The sequence below is a fragment of the Malassezia japonica genome, chromosome 1 (assembly GCF_029542785.1).
Source record: "Malassezia japonica chromosome 1, complete sequence".
Lineage (NCBI taxonomy): Eukaryota > Fungi > Basidiomycota > Malasseziomycetes > Malasseziales > Malasseziaceae > Malassezia > Malassezia japonica.
The window spans coordinates 1,081,541-1,096,066 of NC_083370.1; the positions used below are offsets into that span (position 1 = coordinate 1,081,541).

At 59.1% G+C, this 14,526-nt stretch overlaps 8 protein-coding genes across 8 annotated transcripts; 5 read left to right on the top strand and 3 right to left on the bottom strand.

The window, feature by feature from the left end:
• Window positions 1–49: 49 nt before the first annotated feature.
• Window positions 50–3,019, top strand: TRM8_1 (tRNA (guanine-N(7)-)-methyltransferase (tRNA(m7G46)-methyltransferase); the record flags this gene model as incomplete). Its single annotated transcript, XM_060264577.1, has 3 exons — window positions 50–1,127; window positions 1,150–2,950; window positions 3,007–3,019. The coding sequence occupies 3 exons, from the start codon at window positions 50–52 to the stop codon at window positions 3,017–3,019; spliced, it is 2,892 nt and encodes a 963-aa protein (XP_060120560.1).
• A 430-nt stretch (window positions 3,020–3,449) lies between these two features.
• MJAP1_000611 (uncharacterized protein) lies at window positions 3,450–4,542 on the bottom strand (the record flags this gene model as incomplete). The annotated part of the gene is made up of 6 exons (XM_060264578.1): window positions 3,450–3,498; window positions 3,686–3,858; window positions 3,957–4,005; window positions 4,054–4,241; window positions 4,329–4,376; window positions 4,423–4,542. 6 exons carry the CDS (start codon window positions 4,540–4,542, stop codon window positions 3,450–3,452), a joined length of 627 nt encoding a protein of 208 aa, XP_060120561.1.
• Window positions 4,543–6,464: 1,922 nt separating this feature from the next.
• Window positions 6,465–7,574, top strand: MJAP1_000612 (uncharacterized protein; the record flags this gene model as incomplete). The annotated part of the gene is made up of 1 exon (XM_060264579.1): window positions 6,465–7,574. One exon carries the CDS (start codon window positions 6,465–6,467, stop codon window positions 7,572–7,574), a length of 1,110 nt encoding a protein of 369 aa, XP_060120562.1.
• An 888-nt stretch (window positions 7,575–8,462) lies between these two features.
• On the top strand, window positions 8,463–8,947 carry SPC19 (DASH complex subunit spc19; the record flags this gene model as incomplete). Its single annotated transcript, XM_060264580.1, has 2 exons — window positions 8,463–8,573; window positions 8,597–8,947. The coding sequence occupies 2 exons, from the start codon at window positions 8,463–8,465 to the stop codon at window positions 8,945–8,947; spliced, it is 462 nt and encodes a 153-aa protein (XP_060120563.1).
• A 13-nt stretch (window positions 8,948–8,960) lies between these two features.
• On the bottom strand, window positions 8,961–9,754 carry FAHD1 (acylpyruvate hydrolase; the record flags this gene model as incomplete). The annotated part of the gene is made up of 6 exons (XM_060264581.1): window positions 8,961–9,100; window positions 9,123–9,298; window positions 9,321–9,423; window positions 9,446–9,523; window positions 9,546–9,691; window positions 9,714–9,754. The coding sequence occupies 6 exons, from the start codon at window positions 9,752–9,754 to the stop codon at window positions 8,961–8,963; spliced, it is 684 nt and encodes a 227-aa protein (XP_060120564.1).
• Window positions 9,755–9,993: 239 nt separating this feature from the next.
• On the bottom strand, window positions 9,994–10,418 carry MPC2 (Mitochondrial pyruvate carrier 2; the record flags this gene model as incomplete). Its single annotated transcript, XM_060264582.1, has 4 exons — window positions 9,994–10,057; window positions 10,081–10,176; window positions 10,200–10,329; window positions 10,352–10,418. 4 exons carry the CDS (start codon window positions 10,416–10,418, stop codon window positions 9,994–9,996), a joined length of 357 nt encoding a protein of 118 aa, XP_060120565.1.
• A 117-nt stretch (window positions 10,419–10,535) lies between these two features.
• FIP1 (cleavage polyadenylation factor subunit fip1) lies at window positions 10,536–12,001 on the top strand (the record flags this gene model as incomplete). Its single annotated transcript, XM_060264583.1, has 2 exons — window positions 10,536–10,700; window positions 10,724–12,001. 2 exons carry the CDS (start codon window positions 10,536–10,538, stop codon window positions 11,999–12,001), a joined length of 1,443 nt encoding a protein of 480 aa, XP_060120566.1.
• Window positions 12,002–12,022: 21 nt separating this feature from the next.
• RAD16 (DNA repair protein rad16) lies at window positions 12,023–14,524 on the top strand (the record flags this gene model as incomplete). The annotated part of the gene is made up of 1 exon (XM_060264584.1): window positions 12,023–14,524. The coding sequence occupies one exon, from the start codon at window positions 12,023–12,025 to the stop codon at window positions 14,522–14,524; it is 2,502 nt and encodes an 833-aa protein (XP_060120567.1).
• Between the last annotated feature and the right edge of the window lie 2 nt (window positions 14,525–14,526).

The window sequence follows — 14,526 nt, forward strand, 5'->3', positions numbered from 1 at the left end:
GGTCCGTTTGCTTAGTCAGAGCTGCGTCCGTGCATGCTCCGCAGCCACGATGTGGTTCGCGCTGTTCCTCGCGCTGGTGCTCGTGCCGTGGATATGGAGCGCAACCAAAGCGCTAGGCGTAGCGGCGGTCGTTGGGCTCATCGCGCTATGGAACGCAGAGCTTGTGCAGCTGCCGGGTGGTACGCGTCCGTTACGTCCTCTGGTCCTCGACGCGTCGCCGGCGCCCAAAGCGCAATGGTGCGAGGGCGTGCCGCAGCGCGTGCTCGACTTTGCACGCCTAATTGTACGCGACTTTATTGCGACATGGTATACAGTTTTGGTGCATGAGAGAAAGGGTGAAGAGGACACCGTGTTTCCCGACACAATCACGACACTCCTTGCGCATACACTCACGAGCGCACTCGACAGACTGCGCAGTATCGATGTAACAGCGCTCGTTATGCTACGCGTGGTTCCTGTACTAAAGGAGCATTTGGAACTGTACGAGCGCGCCGAGTCGGTCATGTATGGCAACTCACAACTCGCGTCGGACGCGGGGTACGACGAGCTTTTTCTTGCCGCAAAGTACAACGATGGAAAATTGCATCCGGCCGTCGGAAATGTTGCTAGTATGGATACGCGTGAGTCGGAGCGTGCGCACCTGCGCCTCCTCGCCGCACAGATCTTGGACGCATGTCTCCCGCCTGGCCCTGAGCTGGGTGCGACAGGGCGTGTCTTTGTACGCGAAATTCTCGCGTGTGCGGTGCTACACCCTGTGATTGGTCTGCTTTCGGAGCCAGACTGGATCAACCAGCTAATTTCACGTAAAGCAACGGCGACCATGCAGGAGCAGGAACGTGTCGAGCGACTCCGAGAGGCGCTCGACGATCGGCGCTCGCTCGACCAGTTTCTGAGCCACTCGGAAGAGACACCAGCAGCGAAGCGGAGCCATGGCGTGCAGTCACAGCGCAAGCGCCGCGCAGGAGTATCAACAAGCCGGAACCAGAAGCGCGTGACCGGGGCGAAGTTCCATGCCGAAAAGTTTGAAGAGTTCCTTGCACAGATCGAGAGCACTACATCGATTATGGAGGCGCGGCATATGCGAACAAGCATTGTCCTCCAAATCCAGCGCACCAACAAGCGCATGTGTATGTACCCTGACTAACGCAGCCCTCCATCCAGAGCGCACCGACGGCCACACCAAGGAGTATCTTCATATGCTACGCCAGGCACTAACGCTGGTCGACGAGCACATTGTCGCTCTAAGTAAGACGCGCACGGAAGCTGCGCCGCAAATCCAGCTGCGTACGCCAGACATGGATAAGGGCGGGCGGGCAGATGCGAGCCTGAAGGATATGCTGACCAACCCTTCGAGCTTGTCGTATTTTATGGAGTTTATGGAGAGACGCGGACGGGCGCTGTTTGTGCATTTTTGGGTGACGGTGAACTCGTTCAAGAACCCGCTCGAAGAGGCCGACCTGGACATGGCCGAGGTCGTGGGGCCCAGCGCTCTCGCTTCATCGGATAACGAGCATGAGGTCGACGAGCAGCGCTCTGCGGAAGCACGTTCGCTCAAGGAGACCATGCAGATCTTGCTCCACCAATTCTACGACTCACCATTGTTGGAAGTGCGGGCGAAGTATATCGACGTGGCACGGCGCTTTGTCGATACACTGGATGCGGAACGCGCAACTCAGGATCAAATTCACATGGTCCGGCAGAGTGCATTGTTGGCACAGCACGACGCTCTGCAGTTAATGCTTGAGAATGACTGGGAGTCATTCTTGTCGAGCAATTTGTACATCCAGGCCATGGATCAGCTGGCAAATGAATCGGCTTTCCAGGTGGTGGACGCTGCACACCCGGACCAAGACCCGGACGAGCAGATGGACGCGGACCTCCTCGGTGATTTGGAGACGCGCTCTCGCGACTCGTCTCCGGATGGAGTTCGCGCCGAGCGGCCGGCAATGCCCAAGGATGACCGCATTCCGCTCCGCTACGGCTTCCTGATGGGCGGCGGAGACGGGTCAAAGAGCGACAGTTTGTTTGGGCAGCGCAAGCCGCTCTTTGACCATGACCCTTTGTTCAACGATGATGCACAAGGGTGGACATCGGACTATGGTACAGGCCCTGCGATGCAGTCACTTGCGGAAACCGAGGAGACAAGTCCTGATCTGTACCCTGTCGACATCGATCCCATATGGCCAGAGCCAGAGGAGCCACTGGCCAAGACCATGCCGGACAAAAAGGACCGCTACCGTATTGCAGGTGAACGTCTGCTGGAGCTGGAACAGATTGCGGAGCGGCTCCAGAAGCACGAAGAACTGTTGGTTATGCTGACGCACAAGGCAGAGCTGAGTGGCGCGAATTCTGGCGAGCTGCGTCTGCTTAGTGTCTCGAGCCGGTCGGTGCAGCGAGATTTACGCGCTGCGACTTGGGAAATCCAGTACTTGGAGCAGCTCCGCCGTGAATGCCGGCACTTTTTTGATGCACGCAATGCGATTGTGCATGCCACGATCCGCGAAACAGAAATCCACCTCGACGAAGACCAACGGCAGTACATTTTATACCATATCCTGGTGCGTGTCCACAAGGAGGATGCAGAGGAAGAAACGTGGGTTGTGCTGCGGCGCTACTCGGAATTCCGCACGTTGCACCAGTGCTTGAAGCGCAAGTTCCGTCAAGTGTGGCCCCTCGAGTCGATATTTCCGGGAAAGAAGCTGGTTGGCTCTATGAGCAGCGCATTTGTTGAACAGCGCCGCGCTGCACTCGAGCGGTACTTGCAAGCGGTGATGGAAATTCAAGATGTGCGTCTGAGCCACGAACTGCGTGCTTTCCTCTCCGATACCCCTGATCTCGGCGATGGCTTGAGCGATGCAAACGCAACGACGCTTATTGAACGCGTACTAGAAGGCGTTACCGGCTTTGCAGACAACTTGGACGACTGGGTTGGTGGACTCCGACCGCCCATGTTTGATGCAGTGGTGCAACAGCTTTTGGCGTCCGACTCGCTCGCTAATACGCCAGGGAGTTCGCCTAGCCCGCCCAGCGTCCCAGAAGACTTGACACGGCCTTCGTACATCACAGAACCTCTCTGTGACTTTGTCATTGAGCTTTTCCACCTCAAGGATAAGGCGGATTGGCTTCGGCGCCGCGCCATTATCATTGTGCTTCAAAAACTGTTGGGCAGCACGATCGAGACTTGGCTCCGTGATTTGACCGCAGGATACATGACCGAGGCAGTGATGCTGACCTACGTGGCGCAGCTCCAAGAAATGATGTGGCCGAATGGTGCTGCCTTCCAGGGCAGCGCTCGCCCTGAACGTTCACCTAGCGAGCGTCGCGCAACATTGAAATTAACCAACGAGACGATGTCTAAGCTTGTGCCTGCCCTGGCAGACAATGTCTTGGGCGGAAACCGAGCACGGACCGGGGCTCGAAAGATGGTCGCCGTGGTCCAAAACCAACGGCTAAACAAACACTTGATATACAAAGTGCTCGATGAGGTACGCGCCGTCACTGACCCAGGTTGTACATGATATGTTGAGGGCAAAGACAGCGTAAGATGTGATTTATGGCTATGTACAAAAGATGAAATTGATTAGCGTGTCGGAACACGCAAGAAGTCGTCCGATTGTTGCTCTGAAACAGGTGTCTTGAAGACGACGAGACCGACGCTGGATTAGTGTTTTCATAGTTTACGTACAGGATACCCCCTGCGAAGAACGCGATGCTGATTAGGAGCCAGATGAAGCCCCACACTTGCGGCGGACAGCAGCCCACAAGCTTGGCAAATGCGGTCGCATCCGACTCATTTACTTTGCGGAAGATGAGGTCATCGCAAATGTCCCACACAGAGTAGAGACAGTTCATCACGCCCTAGAGGTCAGTTTCCAGCAGAATACATACGATGAACAGAACAAAGTAGCGCAAAGCTATCGAACTTTCGACGAGCTAGGGTTAGAGTAAGCACGTACCCAGAACAATACAAATAGTCCAATCATGATGATAATGAGAACCCATGTACTGCATTAGTCTTCAGCGTTCACGTACAGCAAGTTGCGCCTTGCCCACCAAAGCATAAAGAGGAAAAAGATGCCCACCACAATGCTGGCCACTTTGCTCGCGCGCTCGTCAAACCCACAGGCAATCAAAATAGCGCCAATAAGCGAAGATCCAAGATACCCTGCCGGGAGCGTCAAGAAGTGAATACCACCGCGCATGCGCGTCGCACCACCCTCGTCAGGGTCGAGCTCGACGGACTCGATTTTGGCACAGGTCAAAAGGCCGACGAACGCGTGCGAGAATTCATGGAATCCAACCGTCTGATATTAGATGTAAATACGTACCAAAAGCTTGAAGGGGTAGAGCACCACCTTGAGGATCGGAATATTCCACTGTAGGTGTTAGTACATGGCCCATGCGCACGGTTCAAGGACGTACCAGGAGGAGAATCGCGAGCGCATAGACACAGGCAACGATGATCGTGTTCCTCTGGTCTGTAGTAGGATCGAGCTTTTGATAGTCCGGCGCGCGCCGCACAACGACGTACGCAGGCGGCATGATGGGTCGCTGGCAAGCACTGCCTTCTCCACTGTCCAACACTTCTACGCCGCACAGCCACGTGACAAAAATCTGTCGCAGGAAGTCCGAGGATGTGGAGCAACCATTCGCGTCTGCGTCGCTGTCGCAGGGCCATGTTTTATGATCTGAACATACCGTGGCCGGGCCCTGCCAAAGCAGGTGACGCACCGTCAAAAAAATCTAAGAAAAGCAATGCTCAGACGACATCTACCTCGCCTACAGAGGAAGGCCCCGTCGACCCGCTGGCAAAACTCTCGTCCGACGAGCAGCTTCGCTTGTCGGAACTCACCTACGAGCTGAAGTCGCGTATGTATTCTCTAAGATCTGACATCTAGTTGGCTATGGGACGATTGCATACACACAAACAATGTATAGCAAGTTTGAGCCTACCGCGCAGAACCCTTTACGGCCATACAAACAGCGACCTAATCCCCCCTTTCCCAAGCTGGATCCGCGCACGCGTGGACCGTCGTGCGGAGATGCATCTGCCCCCCTTGTGCAGCTGAGCCGTCTTAACATTATTTTGGACAAGGACAGCGTCATCAAGTCTGGCACCGGCTTTGTGTCTGCGAACAGCCATGCGTTGCAGCAATACGACCTTTTATCGGTGACTCCACTGACCGAAGCAGCATTTCAGCATGCGTGCATCACTCTGAGCGAGCTGAAACCCTTTAGCATCGATATTATCTCGCTGGATTTGGCTGCAGCCCCTCGTTTGCCCTTCCATCTGAAGCGCAGCACAATCAGCGCAGCATTGGCCAATGGTGTGGTCTTTGAGATTACGTATGGCTCTGCAGTGGATCCTGGCAACGCGGTCAATGATGCAGGCGAGGCACGCGATGTATCCACGCTGCGTCGCAACCTTTTTAGTGGGGCACGCGATCTGCTGCGTGTGACCAATGGGAAAGGGGTCATATTTTCGAGCAGTGCGCGAACTGCGCTTGGCCTCCGTGCACCCTATGATGTGATGAACCTGTATGTCTCCCTCCCTCGATATCCAACTAACACGTGCAGCGCTACGCTAATTGGCATGACACCTGCGGCAGCCAAAGATACCCTCAGTGCGAGCTGCCGATCGCTCCTGATCCGTGCACGTACGTATTCCGAAAAGCACTAATTGCGAAGAGACTCGCCAAACCTTCCGCGGAGCTGTTTCGCAAATCTCCGTGGCTACGCCCGCTGCATCGTCCGGCTCAGGCACCAATAAAGAACAACGTGGGCCGCGCACGGTGCAGCCTGGAGCGCGCGTACCTGACTCGTCCGGGCGAAAACGCAAGCTCACGGATAGCGCAAAATGAATTTAAGCGACAAAAGCTGCGTCTTACTGCAGCTCGGGTATTATCCACTTGCATCCGTCTTTTGGGCGCATGCCAAGGCGGTGCTCTTCCGTAAACCCTAGTGAGATATGGCTCTCGCAGCTGCATGCAGCTGGCGAGTTTGCCCTGTTTTCCATGACTTTCCCTGGCAATCCGCCGCGGAGATCGCATTCGGTCAAACCAAAACGAACATCTACCGCGTACATCGGGGCGCAGGACAAGGTCATTCAGCAGTGTCGGCATGATCGGGCACCAATTACGCTCGGGCGAACGGGCGTCGGGTGCAGTTAGGCGCATCGGGGCAATCAATAGACCGCCGCGATTAGCCTTGATGGGTACATTTGATTGGTCCAATTGACTTTTGTAGCCCCGATTTCCGCGGTAGGGCTGTAAACTCCACTGCTATTGGTCATGGTACGTCATACTCTCGTAACTGACGCAATTGGCTCGTTTTGCGCGCGAACAGTGCGGATCGCTCGGGCCCGCGCAGCCGCCGCCGCCGCAAACGTCCCGAAATGGGCGTCCGACATATATAAAAGGGGTAAACAGGATCATCCCGCTTTCCCTCCATCTGTATTACTTATCATGAGCAACGTTATCAAGAAGGTCTTCAACACCGACAAGGCTGAGAACGAGGCTTCCAAGGTCGCCTCGGACGCTGGCAACACCACCAGCGAGGGCAAGTCTGGCCTCGGCGGTTTCGGCCAGAAGGGCCAGGATGCTCTCTCGGGCTTCACTGGTAAGGGCCAGGATGCCACTACCGGTGCTGCCGGCAAGGGCGAGTCGGTCCTCGGTGACGCCAAGGACAAGGTCACTGGCATCGTCCCCGGCCTCGGCAACCACCAGCAGGCTGCCCCCGAGGGTGCGCACACCACCTCGACCGGCGCTACCTCGACCGGCGCTGCTGCCACCCACGCTCTTAACAACCAGAGCGCCTCGACTGGCCTGACTGGCTCGAACGCTCCCCAGTCGGCCACTGCCACTACTGGTGTGCACCCCTCGGAGTCGGCCTACGCCAACCGCAGCTCGAACCTCACCCAGACCTCGAGCGTTAACTCGGGTGTCAACGTGGCTGCCGGCAACGTCGACCAGGACGTCCAGCACCTCGCCCCCGTGACCAAGCACATTGCCCACCGTCACGAGATCGAGGAGCTCCACCGCGAGCGTGAGCACCACATTCACCAGCACCACATCCAGCACCACGTGCAGCCCGTGCTGGACGCTGAGCACCTTGCTGAGCAGCTCCACTCGCGCGTTGTGCCCGCCACGACCATCCGTGAGGTGCACGCCAACACCGACAAGGACGCTGCCCTGCTCCGCTCGGTTGCTGGCAACCCCAAGGATTCGTTCACCCAGGCCGCTACCGACCGCTCGATCATCGACAAGGGTGAGGCCGTCCGCGAGATTGTGCACCACCACATCCACAACATCGTGCAGCCCATCATCGAGAAGGAGACCCACGAGTACCACCGTATCCGCACCACCATCCCGACCACGCACATCACCCACGAGGCCCCGATTGTGCACGAGTCGACTGCCCACCAGCCCATCCGCAAGGAGGACTTCGTGAAGGGCGGCGGTGTGCTCACCTCGAACACCCGCTCGATCGACGAGGCTGGCCTCCTCAACCTCGGCTCGCACCAGCGCTCGGTCGAGGGTGAGACCTACAGCGGCGGTGCCCCCTGGTCGTCTTAAATGGACGACTGACTTTTAATGTCTCGTCTGAAACTTGCTCCATATCGCCTTTCTAATAAATTGACACTGTAATGCTGATTGAGTGAGTCTCATCTTTGCCCAGGCATCTATTGATTCGATGCCGACCCTATAGACATTGAATAGTAATTGGATTCGTCCTGCATTCAAGCAGCACGAGGAGGTACGATGGAGAGCGCAATCGTCGCCCATCGCGCCTCACTCCCACGACCCGGTTCCCAGCGGTCTTTGGCGCGAGCCGCCTCTCCGCCGTACTCTGCCAGGAGATAAAGCGGTGTCAGGGAATCGGAAAGGCCGATCTTGGAGAGACACGCCCATTCGGTCCACATGGCAGGCCCAAGCGCCCGCGCGGTTGTGCCTCCTGCATCCCCCCCTCCCTTGCGCGACGGCTCGCCAAGCGTACGGACAAGTTCGATCGCTGTGGTGGTGGGTGTGATGGGCAGCACAAAGGTAGCGCCATCCGAGCCCCGAATCGTGATTTCGAGGGGATAGTGGGGAAAGGCGCCCCAGCGTGCCTGGCTATTGTACAGATCGATCGTAAGAATCTTTTGTGTCGCGGGATCCACCTGAAAGCTCACGCCATCCTGTCGTATATTATAGTAACAGATATCGGGATAGGAACGTTGTTCGACGGATTTCTCAGAAACATACGCTTGCCACGCAGGCGAGCTCACGGCCTGCCCCAACCATTCGAGCAAGGTGGGCATGGAGGGCAACCTTCGGCCGACAAAGTGTTGTGTTCCTCCACGCAGCGCGACGCGCCGGTACGACGATGGCGCATGTCCCTCGGCAGTCGGTGTATTTTAGTGCCAATGCCAGCGTGAATCAGCTCAATAGCATTCAGGCGTGCATTGGAAGCGTCCAGGATGCATGCGGCACGGTACGCTTACCGGCTCACAGCAGATCGCCGCGACGAACCACGTCCTTCAGCACCATACAGGCGACTTTGACCGCCTGCGCACCGCGATGGCGAGTCAAAGGGTACGTATCTTTGCTAATCGAAGCACTTTGATCTTGTCTCTGAGCACGATGTGCGTGAGGCGCGCGAGCACGTCGCTGGCGAAATTGCGCCGCTCCTCCGTGAGCTGATTGTGCGCGCGGAGAATGCGCTCACCGAAGACGAGCGGCACGCGCGTGCGCTGCGGAACAAGGCCACCGAAGAGCTTGCGCAGGTCGAGGCTCGCTCGTCGCATTCCGTGCTGGGCGACACGACCAAGTCGCCGTCGGTCGCCGCGCTAGTGAACCAAGCGGAGCTCGACGAGCACCGGCGGGCGCTCGAAAAGCTCAAGGCGGAGCGCAAGCGGCTGATGGAGCGTGTGTCTGCACTGGAGCAACGCCAGGGCACAAGTGCATAGCCATGTATTGTATCTACTCGCGGAACGTAAAGCCACCGGCGCGGTCCTTGACCTGGAGCTGGAGCTCGGCAAGGATCTTGGACGAGCCAGGGAGCTGCAGACCAGCGTCGATCTTCTGACCGGCCTTGACCTGTCCGACGCCCTTGGGCGTGCCTGCGTAAGAAACTAGACGTACCTGTCAGGAGCAAGTCGCCCGCTTCGAGCGTCATGATCGACGAGACGTGCTCAAGTAGCTGGGGAATGTTGAAGATCATGTCGCTCGTGTTTCCATTCTGCTTCGTCTCGCCGTCGACCTTGAGCCAGAGGTCAACGTCGTTCGGGTCGGGGATCTGGTCCTTGCCGATAAACGCGCTAGGTGAGTCATACGACGTACCTCACAGGCGTAAAAGTGTCGAAGCCCTTGGCGGCCGACCACGGCAGGCCTTGCTTCTTCACCTTGTCCTGCAAGTTGCGCGCTGTCATGTCGATCGCCAACGCTGCGTTAGGGGGTGCACGTACCGTAGCCGCCAATGTAGTCCTTCGCGTTGTTCGCAGCGATATCGCGGCCTTTTTGGCCGATAACCACGCCGAGCTCGACTGCATTAGGCGCACTGCGTACCTTCAAAGTGCGCCACGATCCCCTTGGGGATCTCGATCGCATCGCCCGTGCCAATGTAGCTCGACGTCGGCTTCAAGAAGAAGAAGGGCTCGGTGGGCACGGCATTGTTGAGCTCCTTGGCATGGTCAGCAAAGTTACGGCCGATTCTACGTGAGCGGCACGACCTACGCAACAATCTTGCGGCCCGTCGTCCGGAAAGAAGAGAGCATCGTAGGGAAGAAGCACGGTGCACCAAGCGCAACGCCGCTACCTCCACGTGATATGGTCGGGAGCCCCAGTGGGTGGTTTGCTGGGGTGCCTTGGTCCCCGCGCGTGTCGCGAAGGACACGTCATGCTGCTACGTGTATGAAGGTTACGTGGAATTCGCCGATGCGCTCGTGCCTCGCGATGCTGCTCGCCCTCCGTCCATATAAAACTTGCGCCTCTACCAGCGCTATTGCGTACAGTCCTAGTTCTTTTTCGCGTCCGGCGATGCGTCGACAGCCTGTGCCTCGGGGTGCGTGAAACGGTAGCTGCATTAGACACCCATACGTACTGTGCAATACGTCCGAGCTGGACCAGGCCATTGACGCCGACAAAGAAGTTGACAGCCGCAAGGGGGTAGTTGACGGGAGTGATCACGAAACAGTAACTGCATTAGCGTATCAGACATACCGGACCCAGATCATGCCCGTCGCAGCGAGCGCCGCATTCTGGGGCACGGACAGCTTCTCCGCCGGGCGCGAAAGGTCGCCGATACCCGCAAGCACCATACCCCACTTCATCATCGGCGCCCAGAAAAAGACTGCATAAGTACAGATACATACCCGTCTTGGGCCCCGCAGGGTGGTTCCAAAACGCACTGAAACGGCTGCTCGCGCCTGCCGCTGCCATGGTGTCTTCAAGAGCTTTACCCGATCGCTGGGGCGACGCGCCCAAGTGTAGGAAATATGTACATATTTCCCAACCGCTTGCGCCGCGCTGCGAGCCACGAGCTTTGCTGCAAGCGCGATGGACGACGACGAGGCGTTCCTGTACGGGAACGACACGCCCGCTGCGCCTGTTGCGCCGGTGGCCGAGCCTAGCGCGCCGGAATCGGCGCCCACACCCCAGCCTGCGGCGCCGGCCGCGGCCGATGAGGAGGAGGACGAGGGGATGGAAGACAGCGACGAATCGGTGCGTGTGCCGCTCTAACGCAGGATATTGAGTTCATTATCGATCCCAATGCACCCGCCGTACCCCCGCCGCGCTCTGCAACCTATGCACCGACGCAGCCGCAGTCGAGCCCTAGCAAGGCGGCCGACGCGCCGGCTGCGGCGCCGGTTGCACCAGCGCCTGCCGAGCCAGTGCCGGTGCCCAGTACGCCTGCCCCTGCCACGGAGCCGATCGCGCCAAAGCCCGTGCCTGTGGCCGCGCCTGTGCCTGTGCAGTCTACCGCAGACCTTCCGCCCGAAGGGCCTGCCGTGCCCGCCGCATCGACCGCGCCTGAACTCAACTTGGAGCCGAGCGCGTCTGCTTTGCAATACCCGCCCACCGAGCCGGTATACGACGCGGTACCCGGCCAGGACCAAAACCCTCTGACTATATACCAAGTCGACATTGACTCTCTGCCAGAAAAACCGTGGCGTCGGCCTGGCGCAAACATGAGCGACTGGTTCAACTACGGCTTTGACGAGACGACCTGGGCCATGTGGTGTGCGCAAAAGAACCGCATGGACCAGACGCGCACCGATTTCACTACAATCCTCAAGGACGGTGCGCCAGATGCCAGCGCGGACGCGCCCTACGCGCCGCCTGACGTGCAAGACGATGCCCAGAACCCCATGGCGAACCTCACCGCGATGTTTGCGCCGGGCATGATGGGCATGCCCGGCATGCAGTGGCCAATGATGCAAGGCATGATGCCCGGTGCACCTGATGCGCCCGACGCGATGGGCATGATGGGCATGCCTCCCCAAGGCGAAGGCGACGCGGCGAATATGCCGAGCGGGTGGACCGGCGGCCATCCCCTTCCCCCCGCGCCCCAATTTGCGCAGGAAGATGCGCGGGGGACCGATAGCGACAGCCGCGACGCACACGGCCGCTCGCGCCGCGACCGCGGGCCCCGCTCGGGGTCACGACGCGACCGTCGGCGCCACGACGACCGCTCCGAGGAGGATGATGCGTACGCGCCTGAGCACCATCCGAGTGCCCCTCGCCGCGACCGGTATAGTGACCGGGATGCCGAGGCGCTTGACTACGGCTCGCACGCCCCCCACGACGACGATCGCCGGCACCGTCGTTCGCCGGCACGTCACGACGACGACCGGCACCACGACGACGCGCCGCGCGGCTCGCGTGACCGCCCTAGCCGCCGCGAACGCGACCGCCATCGCTCCGACCGTCGCGCAGGCCGTGGCGGCCAGAAACGCGGCGCGCCAGAAGGCGACGACCACGGCGATTACGCCGCGAAGCGCTTCCACGGCGGCCGTCCATAGTGGAGGTAGTCTCGTCTCTTCATGCGCCGATCGGCTCGGGCCGTGCGCGCGCGTCCTGCGTATGCAGAGCAGGTAGACGGCAGCGAGAGCGAAGAGGAGTGGGCCGAGGTGCAGAAGGTACTTCAAGGCGACACCACCGACGAGGACGAGGCGTTTACAAAGACGCCGCCCGCGAAAAAGCCGCGTGTCTCGCGAGCGAAAAGCGAGGATACGAGCTTGTCCGAAAGCGTATCATCCGAAAACGAGTCGCTCTATGCAGATCCGTCGCAGAGCGAGGCCGAGTCACAAATCACGACCGGGGCCACGAGCGATAGCGAGGTGAAGCGCGAAGATAGCGAGCCGCCACTCAAGCAGGAGGACCTGGACGCCACACCCCGGCCCAAGCGCGAGGTGCTGGAGTCTGCGCTCAAGAGCGAGCCGGATGAGACGGACGACGACGAGCCGCTAGCACAGCAGCAGCTGCGTGACTCGAAAAAGAAGCCCAAACGCACCAAAAAGCCGGCGGCGCCAAAGCTCTCTGCCTATCACAAGCGGATCCTCGCGCTGGTGGCCTCGCACCCCGAGCTTGCCTCGGTATGGGACACGCTCCGCCGCGAGCCGCGGCAAGGGCTGCCGCCCAAGGCCGAGCAGCCCGAAGGCATTTCGATGCCGTTGCTGCCGTTTCAGCGCGAAGGACTCTACTGGCTCCAGCAGCAGGAGCGCAGCATCTGGCACGGCGGCCTGCTGGCCGACGAGATGGGCATGGGCAAGACGATCCAGATGGTATCACTGCTGGTCTCCGATCGCAAGCGCCCGAACCTGGTCGTGGCGCCGACAGTGGCCATTCTGCAGTGGCGCAACGAGATGCAGCGGTACGCCAAGGACCTGAAGATTGTCGTGTGGCACGGCGCTCAGCGCACGCAGGACGCAGAAGAGCTTTCTAGTGCAGACGTTGTCATGACCTCGTACTCTGTGCTGGAGAACGCCTACCGAAAGATGCACTATGGCTTCCAGCGCCGCGGGCGGCGCGTCAAAGAGCCGAGTTTGATGCACACCATTGCATGGCGCCGCGTGATTCTCGACGAGGCGCATCATATCAAGGAGCGCTCCACAAACACGGCGCGCAGTGCCTTTGCGCTGCAGAGCGACTTTCGCTGGTGTCTGAGCGGTACGCCGCTGCAGAATCGTGTTGGTGAGCTCTACTCCATGATCCGCTTCCTGGGCGGTGATCCATTTTCGTACTACTTCTGCAAAGAGTGCCCGTGCAAGTCGCATCGCTGGGCGTTTACGGACCGCCGAACTTGCGACGACTGCCACCACAAGCCCATGTCGCACATCAACTTTTGGAACTTTTTCATCCTGCGGCCGATCCAGCGCGACGGTACCGAGGATGGCGACGGAAAAGAGGCATTCACGCACCTGCGCCTTCTTCTGGATAATATCATGCTGCGGCGCACCAAGCTCGAGCGTGCGGATGATATGGGCCTTCCGCCGCGCACCGTCGAAGTGCGCCGCGACTTTTTCAACGCAGAGGAAGAGGACTTGTACCAGAGCCTGTACTCGACGACGACACGCAAGTTCTCTACGTTCCTCGATCAGGGCACGGTGCTCAACAACTACTCGAACATTTTTACACTCTTGACGCGTATGCGCCAAATGTCCAACCACCCCGACTTGGTGCTACGCTCCAACACGGGCGCCAAGGCGGGTCTCTTGGGCGACCAAGACGAGGTGAATGTGTGCAAGCTGTGCACCGAGGAGGCCGAGGATGCTGTCATTTCCAAGTGTCACCACGTCTTTTGCCGTGCGTGTATTCAGCAGTACATTGAGAGTGTGGAAGGCGACCCCGACGAGACTGGCCGCAAGATCGACGTGACGCCCGACTGCCCGTACTGCCACGCGGTGCTCTCGATCGACTTGGAACAGCCCGCGCTCGAGCCCCCGCAACCCAAGGCTGTGCAAGGCGAGTCGCAGCGCCAGGGTATTCTCTCGCGCTTGGACCTCGCCAACTGGCGGTCGAGCACCAAGATCGAGGCGCTGGTCGAAGAGCTGACCAAACTGCGCGAGCTGCCGGACCGCTCGATCAAGTCCCTCGTCTTTTCGCAGTTTGTCAACTTTCTGGACCTGATCGCGTTCCGACTGCAGCGCGCTGGCTTCCGCATCTGCCGGCTCGAGGGCAACATGACGCCGGAAGCGCGCGATCGCACCATCAAGCACTTTATGGAGAACCCTGGCGTGACCGTCTTTCTTGTTTCGCTCAAGGCGGGTGGTGTTGCGCTGAATTTGACCGAGGCGTCGCGCGTCTACCTCATGGACCCGTGGTGGAATCCCGCGGTCGAGGTCCAGGCCATGGACCGCATCCACCGTCTCGGACAGCACCGTCCCATCGTGGTAAAGCGTATGATTATTGAAAACAGCATCGAGAGCCGCATCATCGAGCTGCAGAATAAGAAGAGTGCGATGATCGAGGCGGCGATTGGAAACGACGACTCGGCCATGGGGCGTTTGTCGGTGGACGATTTGCGCTTTTTGTTTACGCTGTAATG